The sequence below is a fragment of the Schistosoma mansoni genome, chromosome W (assembly GCF_000237925.1).
Source record: "Schistosoma mansoni strain Puerto Rico chromosome W, complete genome".
Classification (NCBI taxonomy): domain Eukaryota; kingdom Metazoa; phylum Platyhelminthes; class Trematoda; order Strigeidida; family Schistosomatidae; genus Schistosoma; species Schistosoma mansoni.
In genome coordinates, this window is record NC_031502.1 from 22276209 (window position 1) to 22295775 (window position 19567).

The 19567-nt window shown below is 38.3% G+C and overlaps 1 protein-coding gene across 1 annotated transcript; it reads right to left on the minus strand.

Moving 5' to 3' along the window:
• Positions 1–16776: 16776 nt before the first annotated feature.
• On the minus strand, positions 16777–18587 carry Smp_061040 (putative maf protein). The gene is made up of 5 exons (XM_018788995.1): positions 18349–18587; positions 18173–18310; positions 18037–18137; positions 17842–18003; positions 16777–17070 (listed from the first exon to the last, which is right to left on the minus strand). Exons 1-5 carry the CDS (start codon positions 18436–18438, stop codon positions 16911–16913), a joined length of 651 nt encoding a protein of 216 aa, XP_018654483.1. The 5' UTR covers positions 18439–18587; the 3' UTR covers positions 16777–16910.
• Positions 18588–19567: the final 980 nt, after the last annotated feature.

A 19567-nucleotide genomic window follows, 5' to 3' on the forward strand; every position in this document is an offset into this window, starting at 1 on the left:
ACCGATGCATATATGTGCCTGGTCCTACGTTGTCGCTGACTGACTGACTGACTGATCAATCTAGCTGAAGACATAGACCAGTTGTAAAGCCATATTGTGAACTGAAAGCGGGATAAATGGATCCCGAAGGACTTGACCGATTAATGGCGTAAATTTCAATAGATTTGGGAGAATACTAAGCTCCAGGAGAATCTTTGTCCAAGTCGATGTTTTAGTGACAGGTCATATACATCCTCATGTACATTTCTATCTCTTGACCTACTCACCCAGTCATACGCCGGGTGTAATCTGGTTTATATATTAATTGGTTCAAGATAATATACCCCATTAGCACAGAGATGAAATCGTCAAGAAACATCGCAGAGTAGTAAAAACAGTAACAGTCATTGGCAGTAAAAAGGATTAGACACAGACAATATGACGACAAGAATTTACGAAATAAGGAATAATTTTAAGTCTGGATTTCAAAAAAAGAGTGGGTGGGTCTGCGCTAAAGTGACTGATTATAAGCCATATCATCTGATTTCTCCAACTATCAATTACGATAATCGACAGTGTAAACTTACGTACACAGCGTAGATCATCAGCAAATGACTTCATGGACTGATGCTACATATTGGTTTGGCTGCCCCTAAATGTCTTCTAACCCGCTCATGCACCAACAGACATCACGAGTTAACGTAAATGATAATCGCGGATAGGTAATGGGTGTCATAATCTCTTTAGTTGGCGAAAATAAAAAACTCCTTCGAGGAGGATATTCTCAAATTATTTGAACATGAATTTTGGACTGTCAGCAGACATCGAAGAAATGTTCTTCCAGGTACATCTACCTGAAAAAGATACAAAGACCTTCAGCTTTTTATGGTATCCCGATGGTAATCTTGACTCTTCTCCTGAGGTCTATGAGTTGCATGTACACCCTTTCGGGGCTACGTCCTCACCGTTTTGCGCTACTTATGCTTTAAGACGTACAGCTGCAGACCACCGAGACTTGTTCGATGAAAAAACACAGTCCACCTTACGAGAAAATTTTTATGTAGACGATTTAATACGGCAGCCTATACATTTATGTATGATCCTCTTAACTGCAGTAGTGCCCTTTAAGATCCAAAGCCTTCTGAGCAAGGCGGCTAGTGTGTAGTACACTCCCATGTGTCCCTCAGCTTGATGGTAGTGACGAATGATAAGCTTCGTTATAGGGTGTTTGCTGGGTAGAATAATCGGATGTTTCTGCTCTAACGGGAGATCACTATGGTTCAAACGTCCTCTTACGCGAATCAGGTTGTCAATCACGATTAGACGTAGCTTATTAATAACATGTGGACTGTGTTTTTTCATCGAACAAGTCTCGGTGGTCTGCAGCTGTACGTCTTAAGGCATAAGTAGCGCAAAACGGTGAGGACGTAGCCCCGAAAGGGTGTACATGCAACTCAAAGACCTCAGGAGAAGAGTCAAGATTACCATCGGGATACCATAAAAAGCTGAAGGCCTTTGTATCTTTTTCAGGTAGATGTACCTGGAAGAACATTTCTTCGATGTCTGCTGACAGTCCAATTTTATGCTTTCTGAATCTAAGCAAAACTCCCACTAGGTTGTTTGTAAGATCTGGTCCAGAATGTATACAATTATTTAGAGACCTGCTTTGCAACTTAGCAGCCAATCAAAGAATACCCGAACTTTACCTGGTTTGTTAGGGTTAAACACGGGATGATGTGGAATAAAATACCTTTCCTCTTCGATAGCTTGTGTTACTCGAGACAAATATCCTTTACTTTCGCGGGTAGCTAATATAATAGTATACTGTTTCCGAAGCTGTTCGTCTTTTAGTAACCTTTTACGTAGGTAAGTTAATCGTTTTTCTATTTCGCGCTTATTCTTTGGAAGTGAGTGCCAATCCACTTTGCAGGGTATCGGCACTTGATAATGTCCATCGAGCAATAGTGTTTGCTTGTCAGTAATTTCCATAATGGTCTTATCACATAGGGGGATGGCAACCTTATCAGAGTACTTATTTCCAGAAAATTCATGTTCAAATAATTTGATCGTAAGGGGTCCCCTTACGATCGTTTTATTGTAGAGGTAACGTTTGAATCTGATGAGCCAATCTGTGCCTTGTTTGAGTTTAATCCATGACGAAAAATAGGATATAAATTTACATATATATATATATATATATATATATATATATATATATATATATATATCAGTACACGTGTCATTCAGTTTAGCCAAATAAACTTTTTCTAGAGTTCTCCGTCTTTTCTTTCGTACAGTCGCGTTCATGTCTGAGAAAAGTGAATATTAATATCAGCTTTCGGATGTCGTACAGGGCAAAACACCCAGCCTAAACATGTTTATATTGTTGTTGAGAGCGGTTAAGAGTGAATTACATCCGGCTATCTAGAAAAGGTGTCGTAATTACTTGTATATTGAGCATCCTAATAGATCAGTAGAAAAGAATGCGCCGTAGAAAAATATCTTATCTCATTAAGCTAACGGCATGTAGCGTTCAAAATCGAGAAGTTAACAGTTGATACAAGTCGTCACAAAAGGAGGAAGCAATGTACATGAAATGGGGGAAGAAATATGAGAAAATGGCAAATAATATTTCCAAACTTATTTACATTCACCTAATTTCCTATTTCAATCTTTCTATCTCGAGGACAATGTAGTCCGTTTTGGGCAAATTTTGAGGAAGCCACAACACAAAACTTTGCAGAAACGGCACAATAGCCCAAAAATCTCTCCAGGTCTAGAGAGATCCCTAAAATTTTTGGGGAAGTTTTGGATTTTCCCCAAAATTTACCCATACTTTTAGGAAAACTAGAAAACTTCTTACGACTTTGGGGAAAACTTCAAATTTTGCCCAAAATAGGGAGAACGAGACGATTACATACCTTGAACCAGTTTGTTGAATCACGATCGTCAACAGTATTCTTCGAAAGGATAGAGATCCTCTCCCTACGGACTTAAAATGACATAGATGGAGGTGAATTTGGTCAACAGAAAAATTACTCAAATTCTATGCAAACTAGATATAATAAATTGAGATTAATGATGGAAGAGATGTACAAATTTTATGCTGCAGATAAATAATACATCCAAAGTGACTTTATTATAAGTAATAAATATATACAACATAACGACCTACCGAATACCGGCTAGATGGAACTAACTCGCATCTGCCGCTTACTCAACTTGTCTTTTATTTTGATAGTGTTAAACAAACAACCACAATATACTTTTGAAACAGCTAAAAAATTGCTTGCAATTCTAAGGTTGATTGTTTCTTCACCTGTATTATTATTTGAGATATGGATCTCTTTAGTAATAATCAGGAGGGATATGTGTTAAAGACGGCAATTTACCCCAAACTTTATTTCACTTCCAACTCCATGTTTCGTATTTTTCCACCGGATAGGTGGACAAAAACTATCCTTTAATTTTTTGCATCTTTTTTGACGATGAAATTGGTTTCTGATTTAGTTCATAGTGTCGATATGCATAAATATATAGCAAATGACTTCTCACCAGATGGTGGCCTCTGAAATGCCTGTACTCTGATAGGTAAAGGTTTAGTGATTGGAGGCACTATTCATAAGACTTAAATTTAAGTCTCCAAATAGATTGCGTGGTTTGCCTTTGGATACATTCCGGAGAGTCTTTATCCTTTTGGAGTGAGGGAGGAAATACAATGTTTCCGTACTCTAAATAGGGACAAATAAAACTATTGAAGATTATGAGGGAAGTCCTTGTGTTGAACTGGCCTAAAATGCCCTTCAACGTTACCAGTGCAGAGTTTTCTCGAAAAGCGTTTTTGTCGCAGTTGACGTAGGACTTCAGATCACAGGGTACCAATATTCCTAGATTGTTTTCCTACTTGTGATACCTCTATAAGTGAGTTACCTAAGTTGTAAAAACATCACGCATAGCGTTGTTGCCAAGCTTGAAGCTGCTTCCTTCAGTATAACATAAAGGACGAAATCCGGGTCCTGAGGAGAGTCCGTTTTAGGTACTACAGTTTCTAATACACCAAATCCGTTCTCACGTTCACTTCTGAGAGCTCTGTGGAATTGTAGGTGAGGCTCTCATCAATATATTTTCGTATAGGTTGGTTGGAATGTTCGAAAGTACTACCAGAAGGTAAGCGGCGTCATCGCCGTTTTTGTTCGGGCCATTAGGACCTAGCTGTTAAAAAATTTCGGTGTTGGCTTGTCGAGGAGGGGACGCATGACCGAATAAGGTTTTCCGATTGGAGACAAGTTTATCGATAAGCTTTATATGATACTGGAACCTCAGTTCTCCTATTACTTTTGCTCATTGCTTTTTGCTTCGTTGAATTGCCTGTATGCGCTGCTGTTACCAGTTCATTTGTATTCCAACCAGTAGTAACCTTTGCAGCATAGCAAACGAAGAGTACGATTTATGATGACTGTAAGTTGCTTGTGGACTTTGGAGACAGCTTGAGGAAAAGACTGCTTTGCAACACATACGATCGTTTGCAATAAGAAATCTCGGTAAGCATCCACATCAGGTTGAGGGTGGACTCCCCAGTCCACCTGCTGTAGGTTTTCATGTAAAGTTGACACATCCAACCGTTTACAATTCCAGTGCCTGTTGTTGGTGAGATGTCTTAGCTTAGTTTTACTGATAAAACAAAAGGCTTAGACGACGTGTTCACTTTTCCGCAAAGGAGACAGGACATGGAGGTTTTCAGTTAGGAATTCTTCGTTTATAAACAATCAGTCTAGGTGAGATGGCATCTGACTGCTTCTCCAATGAGTTGCCGATTTCACATTTTTGAATAATACATATCTTCAGTGGGTTGAAAAATCGAGCTTCAATAAAGTTATCAACGTTAATGTACTTATGTTCGACGAAGTTGACTTAAGAGATATTGAAGTCTCCTAGAAGCAGGATATGAGTGTATCGGAGACGGGTAGAGCGGGATGATCATTCCAGCATACGACTGTGGTACTCGATGTTAGCAGTGGGCTTCCTATAGATGACTCCAACTAGACACCTCAAGGCGTAACACAATCTTGCTGGGCACCATGTAGATTCATCGAGATGGTACCTGTGCACTTGCTGTACATGCTAAGTGGCACATGAACTTTCATGTGCATATCCCTTTGTATACATACAGGTATACCTAGCCTGTGAGCAAACCTACGTCACATGCACACCAGTAGCACACAGGATTATGTCCATTCGTCCCATGGCATGCATATGGGTATATTCACCCACTTGGTAGGAGAGATGTCCACCGCTTCCTTTGAAACGTATTTTGTACAGCAGGCTTTCCGTTGTATATTACATGCATATCATGGGAGTCTTTGGCCAGACTTTGCTGCCAATAATGACACATAACGTTATAAAATTGACCCTTCATAACCACCAGTTACAACTAATATGGCCACTTTTTAAAATGGGTTTATGTATCATAAAAAAGTCGAAAACAAATCGATGCCATGTCTTTTCGCCTCCATATAATACCATTAGTATGGTGAAATACTTGGTGTCTTTCAGTGTCAGCCAAATAAGTTGGTTATTTCTGAGTACTGCTGGATAGTACTAAAGAAAACACCACCAGAAGTGGTGTTCATCCTAGATATGAGTACGTAGTAGTTCTAATGGATACTTCAACTTCCTTCATCCTTCCAACCAATAATGTACAGAAGAGATTGTCTCAATCTATATTAAGACCCTGACAATATGGGCCAAATTATTCAATCTCGAGGCTAGAAATGAGTGAGTCTAATTCAAAAGAAAACTGACCTGCACTAAAGAGATTAAAACCAATCTACAACCTGATTGATTGGCAAGAGAGAAAGAGAAGACGAGCAAACTGGAACACTACTCGAGCTTTTACTGATTCGGATTAGTGTAAGAAGATATATAGGTCAACAAATGTCTATCACGGTCCTAACGCACAAACAACTAGAAAAATACACCTATATCCAAATTGATTACAAAAGGTTACTCTTAGATTACAGAACCTTGGAGTAGAAAAGGGTATGGCATCAGAAGAAAGCTTGTGGCTCATAAAGTAAACCAGGAATAAAACTCGATATCAGCATTTCGCAGCCTTTGAATTAAGTGAAATAATATTCCCAAAATAGTTTCTATTGTTAGTCATGACCTCTATTTCTTTGTTCTTATCAGATGCAGTGAGTTTCTATATTAGTTTAGGTATCAATAAACGTTCTTCCTTGTATCTACCACAAAATAATATTCACTTACGAAGGGTGCACCCCAAATGTCATTGTGAATGTCGGCTGTTACGAACACTAGAAAAAATGACCTCATAAAAGAGATATAGAGTGAGTGAATGTTCTCTAAACGTCTTTATTCTAGTCTGATTAGCTGTCCTCGCGGAAAATTGTAAGGTGCACATGTTGATGTATAATGAGCAGCAAAAACACTCTATATACTGTACAAAGTGATGAAAATGATAGAAAAACTCACTCGATACCACAGATGAATCGTGCTCGTTAACCATGGTAGGAACATTGCCACACTGATCCTTTCCTTTTGTAATGTACCATCCACTGTACCAATGATAGATAAGTGGTGGACAGTGATACCAGCGACTGCACTACTTGTAGAATTTAGATGAACATCCATATAAAAAACAACAAATTCATTTTGGAAATAATAGATTATATACTATCATCACCAACCAGACGTAAATGAATCATTCCTGCTTTAGTAAATAATGTCCTCAATAATTGGTGAGTACTTCTGCAGATGACTGCCAATCCATTACATAAAAAAAGGGGTTTAGTGTCCAAAGACGTTTTGAAAGTGTTTTTTCAATTACTCAGTTTGAATAAGTGTGGCATGGCTACTATTGAAAACAATCTGGGTTAACCGCAGTATAATAGATTTATTTAAATTCGGTAATACGACACAGTGCGTTTCAAGACAATCTCAGGATCATTTTTAACATCTCCATATGCCATAAAGAAACTTGTATCATTCTAAAAAGTAAATCTTTTTATAAGTTGCCTCTCTAGTTTAGGGTCATTTGTTACAACGATCAGGCGATTGAAAATTTTAGCACGTAGTTGTTCACGGACTAGTACCTAGAAGACTGTGTCTGGAGATGTAGTTGGAAATCCAATGTCGCCTTATTTGGAACAGGGCGTAGTTTGCAGAACTGTGTTGTTTATGGTGTTTTGAATTATATAATGTGAAGATAATCTATTGGTAATATCTTTGGTTTATTGAACGGAAGTCAGATATGTTTGTCGGGTTATACAAAATTCTTTAGCAAACTTACAGAGTTTCCCTCTGATAATTGTCATGAAATAAATCAGAATGTTATTTTTCTTGAAATTGCGTCAAACACCAAAAGTCAAAACATCCCAGTAATCTTTAATTTCCTACTGCTACACACTGATCAGTAACTTCCCAAGATGACTAAGAACCATGCTTATAGTGAACCTGAAATCGTTCAACGAGTCACCATGTTTCCCAAATGAGCTAGACCTTCAACAAATGGAATCAAGAATTCAGATTTGAAGCAGAAGGAATGGAACTGTATTGTCTTACAGACCAAAACATAACACAAAACATTTGATAATACAGTAACTATATTCACTACTTAGCGTTAAAAGGAATTAAATTTAGTTATGGCGAACATATTATAGCACCTCTCCTACAGTGAAGTTTGTTTATGGTCGACTTTGTCAAACCCTTTAGCTAACTTGTTGAACAGAAGCTACTGTTCAAACACAAACAACTTGTTTATTTCTTTGTATCACTACTAATGTCTTGTCTGTGTGCTCATGTATTCTCTGTTACATTTCGCAGTCTACGCACATATGTCCCAATTTATTAACTTGCCTGCACTCATTAGACTGTCTGATCACGTTCGCTTGATGTGCGCAAACCAAAAGTAAACCCTAGTCTTAGAATTGTGTTACCTTTTGAATTCGTACACCATCCAGACTCATCGAATACCGGTTATGAGGGTGATTGGTTAACGAATCCTAAGAAATTATCTCGAAACCAAGCTACTAAAACGAGTAAGGATTGAAGCACCTGCAACTCAACTTCTGACTACTCATTTCAGTTTGAGTTTGGAAAGGACAGGAGGCTTGATGGCCTGTGTCAGTCCTGGCAATGATGGTCTCTCAATTGATTCAACTTTCTTTTGAAAGAGTCTACGGGTGGAGCCTCAACCACGTGTTGAGGTAATGAATTACACTCGTTGATGATTCGATGGGAAAGTTGATAGTCAGCTGACAAGTAATTTGTTCTGGGCATATGAACGTTTTTGGAGTGTCTTCTTAAATTCTCTGTTTTGGAAGATAAGAAAAATGAGGGCATAGCAGGTGCAAACTTGTCACTAAGTAGTTTGAAACCTGTAATCAAGTGGTCTCTGGTTCCTCAATGCGACAGCGGGAATAGGCTTAACTTGGTCAGTCTGTCGTCATACGGGAGCTTCGCCATTCCGGGAATCAGCTTAGTTGCTGTTCTCTTAATTCCTTCCCAAAGCTCACTATCTTTTTTTAAGCACGGGCTAGCGGCTTGTATTCAGTACTCACGTTTAGGACGCACGAAAACTGTACACAAAATCAAAAATATTCTAGCGTATTGACCATAAGGTTCAAAAACCTTTGACAGCTATTGCACAGAAGTATGCAGTAGTCCTTAAGTCTGGGCTAACGATGACCCCTAAGTCATTGTGTGTTCGGACAACAGGTTGCTCAGTGTTACTCATCTTGTATATCTCTGTACCCTGATGATCAATATGCATCGCAATACACTTGGAAGTATTTATCGGCAATTGCTAGGTTCGGGACCATTCAGATAATTTCTCCAGGTCGTTTTGGAGTTCCAAGCTGTCAGCCTTACATTTTATCACTCTTCATATCTTGACATCGCCAGCATGTAGCAAGACGGATGACGATAGTGGACGAGGGAGGACACTTACGTACAAGAGGAATAACACTGGCCCCAAAACTGTACTCTGTGGGACTCCACTAAGCACAGTTTGCCAGCTAGGCAACTTGGAGTTCACCCGTACTCTTTCCTGGCGCCCAACTAAAAAATCTTTTACCCACATCAATAGATTGCCTCCAATCCCGACATTTCTCAACTTATAAAACAGCCGGTTGTGCGGATCTTTGTCAAAAGCTTTGCTGAAATCGATGTCGGCTACGTCTACAGGTAACTTTTGGTCCTAAAGAGAGCACCAGCTTTCGCGAGGGACCAATAAGTTAGTGAGACAGGAATAACCTATTCTAAAACCATGATGCCTTTACGAAAGTATGGGATTTTCATCGAGGTACTCCAACAGCTCCTTCCGAATAAACTTTTTTAAGATTTTAACAGCCACACTAGTTAGGTTAATGGGTCGGTAGTTCTCAGGTTTATGTTTCGTACCTGTTTTGAAGACAGGACTTACTATAGCGTTCTTCTAGTCTTTCGGTAAACGACCCTGGGTTACGAATAGATTAAAACGTATGCTTAAGGGGTTCGCAACGAAGATAGCTAATTCCTTTAGTAACCTAGGATGTGGTTCATCGGGTATGTGGATTTGCCTATGTCAAGCTTCTTTAGCAGACCAAAAACATCGAGTTCTTTAATGGTCACGTTGTCCAGTGTATTTGTGGGGGGTTCGTGTGGATTGACGAGTAGGGTATTTCCATGGTATATACATTGCTAAATTATTTAGAGAATACTTGAGCTTTGCCAAAGTCTTCCTCCACAAATGATAAGGTAGTACTGTCTCCCCATAGTGCAGGAATATTTCTTCTTCTTTTTGTCCTTTGGTTTAAATACAAATACAAGCGTTTAGGACATCCTATGGGTTCCTTAACAATTTTCTGTTCGTACAGTCTTCTAGACTTACTTAGGGTCGAGGCATAGGTATTCCTAGCTTCTCGATATTGAGATTTTGTCTCATCAGTCCCCAGTAACCTAAATCTATCCCTTATTTTCCTTCGCTTAAGCAGAAGGATGCGAACCTCTCTACTGAACCATGACGGAGAGATTCTCGACCCCCTAGGTGAAGTCCAAGGGATAGGGGATTCAGTAACTTTTAAGTATAAGTTTCGAAGTACGTCCCAAGCTGTTTCAATTGTGGACTCTGGGTCTATTGCCCAATCCATTGACGATGCTGAGTGCATGATGTCTTGTATATTTGCTTTCCAGACCTTTGGTCTGGATTCAGCTGACGTGTGCTCGTTATTGACAGTTATGTAGAAGTCAAAGGTTAAAACTGTATGATCAATTCTACCTATTGGTGGCATGTAATCCAGGTTCGCAACGTCATCCTCATAGTGAGTCAGTATAGGATCTAGTAAATATGATTCAGTGCCCGGGTGTACCAAGTCGCTTCTTTCACATGTTGCACTAGGGCACATGTGATAACCGCATCAACTAGTTCATACTCGGAGGAATTATCTGGCGATTCAATTCGCAGATTTTCCCAGTCTACTGTGGTGCATTGAAGTCCCCTAGGATTAGACATTGACCACTTTGTGACCAAGTGTTGAGACTGCCTAGCAGGACCTCATTTACCTCACAGCTTGGACCGCGATAGACCAAACCAATAAACAGCTCTTGTCCCTTGCATTTCAAGTGGTAACTAACTAATCCACACGTCCCACTCTCATGGGATACACTCTCGATAATGGCAAATGGAATAGCATTCCTAATGAATAGGGCTACTCCCTTTCTACGCTTTTGTATTCTGTCAGCCCATACTAATGTAAAACCCTCGAGATCAAGATCCCTACTGTCTATAGACTATCAGCCAAGTTTCTGTGACTGCGATTATGTCTGGCTTAGTAGAGTCAGTCTGTACACCTAGTTCCGATCATTTATGGAACAGGCTTCGGGCATTGGTGTAACAGATCCGAAGCCTATTTAAATGGCCTCATGCTTCACTGAGAGTGACTTCGGTATCATTCTCTGTCGGAGCCTCACAACCCGACAATTTACAATTTTTGGGTCCTTTTCGCCAGCGTCTAATCTAAGTTGTAGTTTCTTTCGGCTTCTCGTCTTTTCACACGGTCTGCCAGCGGCAAGTCCTTACAGACAAAAACTCCTAAACCCTTTATGTCCATTCTGTAAAATTAAGTCGTGTTCATCAGGAGATTTGAATACTACTTTAAGCAGTTTGGATTGATTAGGCTTCAAATTCTGTAGGTTACCTAGTATATACACCTTTAGCAAGGTGACTCCGGAGATAGTTTGAGGCATAAGTTGATTAAGTAGCTGTTTAATCAGCTCAATGTCATGCTCAAAACGAGTTTGAGGTTCAGGGCTTTCACTCTCCTTGATTCTATAAAAAATAACTGATGTCACTATGGTCAGTCTTCAATTTCTCTACTACTTTGATAGGAACAGGATTTCCTTTTATATCGTTTTCTGCTTCAACCTTTACTCATTGGTCAACGTTGGTTGGAGTAGTAACCACAGTCGTGTCAAGCATGCTATGGGATTCCGCAGGGTTGTCGACGACTTGAGAAGTCGGGTCACGTTTCGCGCTAGAAAATGACCGAGCCTTGCGACTGCGGCTTCTAGGCGTTTCCTGCTGGTTACTATCTAGAAGACGGGGAGCAGAAAGAGCTTTTTCTCTTGAGTTTTTGGTTAAGACAGACCTCTTTGGAGACTGTCTTTTCTCCTTTGGTCAATGTGAGTCAGCACTTTTCGAACTTACCTGAGCTTGTCTCACACCAATTTGCGTGTCGACAGAGCGAGTTCTGCTCGATGTGTCCCGACCACGGACAGAACTCGCCTTGTCGACACTCAAATTAGTGAGATCTATTTATGAACCAATAGTGTCCATATGTTTTTTATCCCATAATTGTTAAATAACTAAACTATTAATATTCATGTCCCCCTTATTATGAGCTTTATTTTGAACCACAAACTTTTGTTGTACCATTTACCATTCGTGAATTATGCGCTGTCTATTATTGACTACCTCCCTATTCACAGCCACATTTAGCTGAAGCTTGTAGAAATGTTATTTTCCATTTTATAGTACGATGTGGTCAGTTTGATTGGTATATAAACTCAGTATGCTTGAAACATAATGATTCATATCGCGGAGGCTGTTCTGGACTTAACTGGCTGGGCTAGGCAGAAACCCGGATCGACAAGTACTCCAGACTGCTCGTACGGGTTTCGTGTGTCTCTGGTCCGATCGATAATTCGCTGTTCTCTAATTGATGACACCGTCCGTTATACACTAACAGGGTATCCACTCGATCACAAGTTATTACAGACTACCCTGGCAGTAGTTGTGTGTGCGAGACCATGTGAAAGCCTTTCTAGAGAGACAGAGAGCTCTCCTCACCTCCGGCCGTACCAGGGCATTTGGGCGAAAATTCGCACTATTTACCCCGGGTTGTGGGAAAAAGTTTATATTGACACCGGATTTTCCCCCGTATTTAGAGTCTATTACTCGATTTTTTGCCCGGGAGTTAACAAATAGCGAGACCGTAAAGAATGAAAAAACTATTTATCGAAGTAGAGCACTAATGTAGAGAAAATGAAGCATAAAGACTAAATTTAAATTACAATAATTTCGGAATAAGAGAACACGGCAGTAATTTATAAATCAATCAAAAACCCATGACTTAAGAATCAATTTGAAGATCATTCATCCAACTTGATGTGTAAAATCTGTAAGAATGTCTTAAATCAACAACTGCGTTATCCATTATATCTGGGGACCATAAGATGATATTTATTTAGTACGGTAATAACACAGAACTACTACCATTTACAACCGTGAATAGTCAGGAGTTCAGACACTAATTAAACCGTCAGAAGTAAGGAGAGAATGGGCCCACTTCAGACCAGCAAATAAGAACAAGATTATGCGAAGTTGGAAAACATAGATGTTTCAAGGGGATTATTGACAATCAAAAGGAAATAAAGTTTGAATATACAGTCGAAAAGTAGACAAGTTATTCATGACAAGGTGTTAAAGTGGATCACACCACAATGAATAAAGAACTGAAAAGAAAAATAATTAGAGTTATGGTTACAGAAATGAAATAAATCAGTAAAACGAGAATATAAAAGAGAGGGAACGTCGTCTGTCGAACCAAGGGGATGTAATCTATGGTAAAAGTACACAGGTCATCTAACTGACTGTACCTTGAACTACCAATCACAATTAAATAGTGCAGTACAAAGTCATAATTTATTAGGGGACGTTTTAGTTTATTAATCATTAGTTGTCTTTACAAGTGAACCCAATCTGAGATTTAAGCTCTTGAGATACTTTGCAATAGACGATTTGTAGGATATCTAGAGCTAATATTGCAGAAGTAAACTATTTGCAGGTTTTTCGTCACAATATGACTGTAATTATAGAACAGCAATCGAAGTGAACTTAACAGAATACAAAATCGTTTGCGCCATTGCAAATGACATGACTCAAAGTCGTTTGCAATGGCGAAGGTGCATCCACTCTTTGTGTTCTACCAAATTCTAATCTTCTAAATTCTTCATATCTCTATCCTTCTACTCTTTCCAAATTTATACTCCTTCAATAACATCTTCAAACCCTAATTTTTCACATAATGTTTATACTCTTAATACTTCTACCACTATGGGATTTGAATCGACAACTACATCTCTGTGGTTATGTGGTATGGCAACTCAAACTCATGTACGTACGTACGAAGTTTTACGTTGTGACTGAATACAAAACTAATAAAGATCAGACGTTTGAAATAAAAAGTAGTGAATAAAGATCAAATTAGTTTCTCAAATACAAGATCTTCACACCAATTCATGGTTCGCCTTATTGACAAATATGTTTGGGACTTCACAAAATATATGTATCAATTAACCTTACTATTTTAATAAAATTTCACTCGCAACTCGATACATTTTTCTTGTCAAAGTTCGGTGACTCACTTTATTTAACAATTAATGCCACACTACAAATGCTCAATACTATTGTGAAGATGATAGTTTAAAATAAAAACATAAGTACAGGTAACTTCCGAGATCTATTAATGGACTATTACTCTACATATATTCGTATTGTATAACTATTCAGTGATTAGATTTAATCTATATATATTCATCTTATTATAAGCATCACTTTGACCTATGAATTATTATTATACGAATTACTGTTCCTAAATTTAACTCAGTTTATTGATTACTGTCTCCCACGTTCACAACCATATTTGGCTTAATCTTGTACATATATTATTTCCTACTTTATGGTGTGATGCGGTCTGTCTGGTATATAAACCAAGTATGCTTGAAATAAGTGGTTCGCATAGCAGAAGCTGTAATTGGTGTTTTGGAGTCAATTGGAAGGGCTAGGCGGACAAGGGACCAAAAAGGACGCTAGACTGCTTATGCCGGTCGAACGTCATTGTTTCGGCACGTGCTAAGACTGAAGAAGTAGTATTTTGATTGGCGGATAAATCACGTGATAAAAAGCCAGACATAAAATCATAACAAATTGGCAACGGCCTTCTTTTATAAAGTCATAACAGTAAAGAGATCAATCCCGACCATTGCTGCTACCTTGACGTGGTGGTCGGGCTTGCCTATCATGATGAACCAATCGAGCTATACTGGCTGGAACAATCGTTCCTCAACGTCCTACCATGCCAGAAAGGTCGGTTGGAGAGCGGTAAGACTAAAAGCAGCAAACCCAAGGTCCGAAGTCGTACTGCCGACTGTACAGAGGTGTGACGGCAGTAAGGTGTTTCCTTCAGACAACCAGCATAACAGCGATGCTGCCTTCCCACAAGGAGGGGTGGGGTTAGAAAAGGTCGACCCTGAAAATGCACATCAGGTACCTCTAGAAGAACCCTTCCATGGTGTGGGCAACCGGGAAGTGAAAACTGCCCTCATACCTCTAACAGCACTCAAGACTGAAAAATATTAATTGTTTTATTCTCGAATTTATGAACGTAAAACTGAACCTGAATAACCATTAGTTTATTTTGTAATTTTCTTGTACAACCTATTTTTAACTCTTTAAAAGTACGGGAAAATCCAGAACCAACACAAGAACAATAGTTAAGAAGTCTTGGTTTTTAGACCATAACTTTAAAATGGATGTAACTATTGGATTTATTAATTGCAGAGTAAACAATAGGCCGAAAATTGCTTTCACAATGGCAGGACTCATCACCTTAAATTAAACGAACTGCATACCGAAACGGAACAAAATCAACAAGCAGTCTTCGTAAGTACCTCCAACTACACTTATAAGTTTATATGTATTTTCCAAAGCAAGACATGTACTAAGTTTGTATTTCCAAATATCCAGGTAAAAACATGAAGCCAAAAGGTACTATAGCTCTAGACAGTCAAGTAGCTCAACACTGAATCGAAAATGAGAATATTATGGACGTTTTAATTTTTCCGTATTCGACAATCATTCATTATGATAAAAGTTGGATTCTGGCTTTATAAAATTTAAGCTGTATTCACGGTTGAACTTAGGGAATAATTCTCTCGGGTATGATGGCAACTTATGGTTTAGTAAGAAAAATGATGAAGCAGCAATTCCTGCGTATCACTGACTAACAATCTTATCAGGTTATTAAAGGGCTCGGTGGTAATAAACAAGACTTTGATTTGAAGCGATGCAGATTAATATCCATAAAAAGACATTAGTTCCCTAGATCCTGGAGACATTTCCAACTATGAAGCATCAACTAGGACGAAACCCACCTAGTAGATTTATTTACAGATTGAATAAGAAACACGTATTTACAGTTGGTAAAACAAATATGTTTGTACAAGACTAACACAAACAAATTTCAGCATCTGCTTGTGAAGTCACAAACATATTCGATACTCAATGGTATTTAACAAACTAAACGTCGACTGGTTACTTGGGAAGGTTGGGTCTAGGACCACAACGTAAAAGTCTATCTCTTAATTGTCTGAACCATAAAAAATACAAAACCAACAAAATACATAAACCAATATGTAACTAAAGAGCGAAACGTCAAAGATATTCAGAGTTTATGAGTTACTTTGATTCCGACCTCTGAGACCATAATAAGAACCCTAGTCCAGCGGTTTAACGACAGAATGAATAACGCCGTCATATGCTGAGAATGGCCCCACATAAAGTAGTGGTCAGTATGTAAGCAGCTAGGTAGCCATGTCAAACTTGGAATCAACCCATAGGGTGACTGACTTGGTGCGAACAATGTGAGGAATTGCAAACTTCCTGATTGGGTTACGTACAATAAATATGATCACTAGCTGAAAATATTTGAAAATACAGGCCAAGATCATTTGTAGTGGCTCAGATCTATTCCTTCACTAACTTATAATACCAAGTTTTTGAATTATTTTATACACTGTATTTCTGCATCTCCTTTGTTCTTTTAAGCTTTTCTCTTTAGTTATTTTATACCACTGCTTTCCTTTCCCAGCTTTCATATAAAGTTTAGTAACTGCAACCTAAGCACACTTGTGCAAGGTTTTTTTTTTCTATTTAGTACTACTGACCGAGCATGAAGAAAAGAGATCAAAGTTTAAAAAAGTCGGTACATAAACATCGGTTTAAGCAATTGTGGGTTAGCATCTCGACGCCTTACCATTCAAAGTAGAGTACGTTAACAGGTGCATTTAGTTAGTGAGTTGCATTTAGATGAAATCCACGGTTCTTTATATACTTTACTGACGATATAGATTTAAACGTACGCACACACAGAAAATGGAGAACACTACTTGCGAAATACACAGCTAAAAAATCCAAGGTGACATTGTAAGAAGTACAGTCTACTTGCATAATGATAAAATAAGTGAACGAGAATATTATTTAATTTTTCAGTAAATTATGACAACTTTTCATACAATTCATCAGTTTAAAGTGATAAAATACTGACGGATATTAGTTATTTTCTGGGATATTTACTCAGTTCGATAAGAACTCTTTATGTGTTTGACGATTTAGACACTATTTCTTCACATCCAGCTTTTAAGTATTTGCATAACCGACAAACAGGCAAACCAACAACATTGAAATAATCTCCATCGATCCGCTCAATTAAACTTGAACCTAATCCCTGGATACCATAAGCTCCAGCTTTATCCCTGAAATAGGATGATGAGGATTGTAATATTGAAAACAATGAAGAAACTTAAGTAATTATATGAAGAATTCAAACAAATAGGTGGATCTATTAAAGTTTTTAGTAGCTAATTTGAAGCAAAACTTAAGAGAAGATTGAGAATTAATCCAACTGAGACATAATCCAAGAACAGCTAACAGCTTCAGCTACTCACTACTGTTTTGTGAGTTGACCAGGAATTCTCTATCTTCTAACATGATACAGACCAACAGTGGCTTTCTCTTAACCTACTCTTACGCTGGTAAGTGATGTACGTCTGAGTCAGCGGTGACTAAAAATGAGTAAAACGTGTTTCAAATACATACGCTGGTGACATTTCATAGCCTCATCAGCCGATCTTCACCTCTCATTGAGCATATTATTGATGAGTAATTTCGCCAGATTCCAACTACCACTAGAAAATAACTACATGATCAAGTGCTTGCAGTTGGTGCACGTTCCACACCCACTGATAAATTTTTACAATAAATTAGTGGTCTTTAAATAGATTATTGGGACTAGGTTATACAGCGTAGGCTAGTACAATGAAACATAAACGTAGTTATGGTACCTATTTCTGACACTTATGGATCCTACTGTCTACTGATATGAAACAGAATATCTATTCAACAGTTAAGTAACTTATGTCAATCCGTTCGAGAAAATAGATAGTTAAACAATAACCACCCATCTACGTTCTTCTGAATTAAGAATGATGCTAGTAAAACTAAAATTACTCAGCCTGGAAACATACATTGGCTCTTCAGACTGAACATACCCCTCAATCATGAGAGGGCTTAATTCAATCATCTTTACATTTGTTACTTCATGAAATTGATCAGTTTTCTGCTGTTTCCCAGATACAATCCACTTTAGACATACACCAGTTATCACTTGATGAACATTCCCACTCAAACTACAAATGGTATAGATTAGGTGTATCACAAACCAACTGAGTATATTTACAGCGTCCACGTGACTTGAGGGTTTGCCAAAAATACAACCCTCAAAACATACCATAGTGTCTGCTCCTATGACTACATAGTTACGCTATCATTAATATGAGCATAAAAAGGTAAACAAACTTCACTGATATCCAAGGTATTCACCACTGCATCCACTTTAAGTTTAGCTATGGCTTCGATATGAGCTGGTATTGATTGAAAGTTTTCTGAAGGCAGAGACTCTTCAACATCAGGACAAATAGAGGAGAACTGCAGACCCTAAATATAATGATCAGTCAGTCAGACAAATGAATTACAATGTTCCCAAGTATCTCTTTCCGGCGTGGCGAAGTGCTAGCTAATATAATGTCTATGGATTTTAAATCTTTGTCAAGGGAGCAAAGCATAGCTGACAAAAAATATTGAATATCGCTTTCATAACATGATAATATTTTAACATGAGAAAAAAAATAACTCAAAACTACCCGACTTTTAAGCTGACATTGGATTGTACAAGGAGAATACTGGATAACCTTGGAGAATACGAATTGAGTCTTTAACAAGTATATCGTATTGATCAATAAGACCTAAACGTTGTACTAGAACTCTTAAATCGAGTTTCACTGGTGTATTTCAAGTTAAGATAGGTTTTAGGAAGTCATGAAAATGAAGAAAGTGGGAGACGACTGCTATCTACCTATCCTTTAAACTGAGTATTCATATACCTTATCATGGCATAAATTTACGATCCTACGGCTCACTAAATTGCCAGAAGACCAACCATGTTATTTGGTAATGGTCATTGCAATATGGAACCACAGACCTTCAGTGATCTCATATTTCATAGATACCACATTTTGAAGTCCTGAAACAACTGAATATCCCCTTTAGTGTTCTCTGCGCTATAACTGACTTCTGATTTCATTGAGTGAACACGTGCCGATTATAGAATATATTACTAGTTAAGGTGTTGTCAAACTCCAAATACTTATGGCATCCTCATTGGTTATCCGACGTGATCTGGTGCACCAAACTCGTAAACTGTGAGTCTGTTCTTTTTTGGAACTTTATATATAATTACTTTACTTTAAATATTATATATTGTGATATTCTTTCGTACTTTTGGATATTTTTCCCTTCGTTCATTCCTGTACTTTATATTCATCATAGTTGAACAGACTCCTAAGTTACTAAATATCATGACTCTTACACCACCCTCATTCTAGCTAGAGCTATTCTGTCCTGATAACATCGAAGCCTGGTTCTGTTACGCAGAGGCTGACTTCTATGAGTACGGCGTGACCAATGCACGTGCACAATTCCTCGCAGAAGTGAAGGCACTACAGCGCGAAGTCAACAGATACGTCACACCTAGTATGTTTACTAGTGATATTTCGGAACCTTACGAAACTCTAAAACGGTCCATTTTAAAACGTGGAGGTCTGACAGATCGATAGAGGTTAGATCAGCTTCCATCTACAACATGGTTCAGCAACGAAAATGTTGTTGCGAATGAGAGAGATAATTGCAGATGCT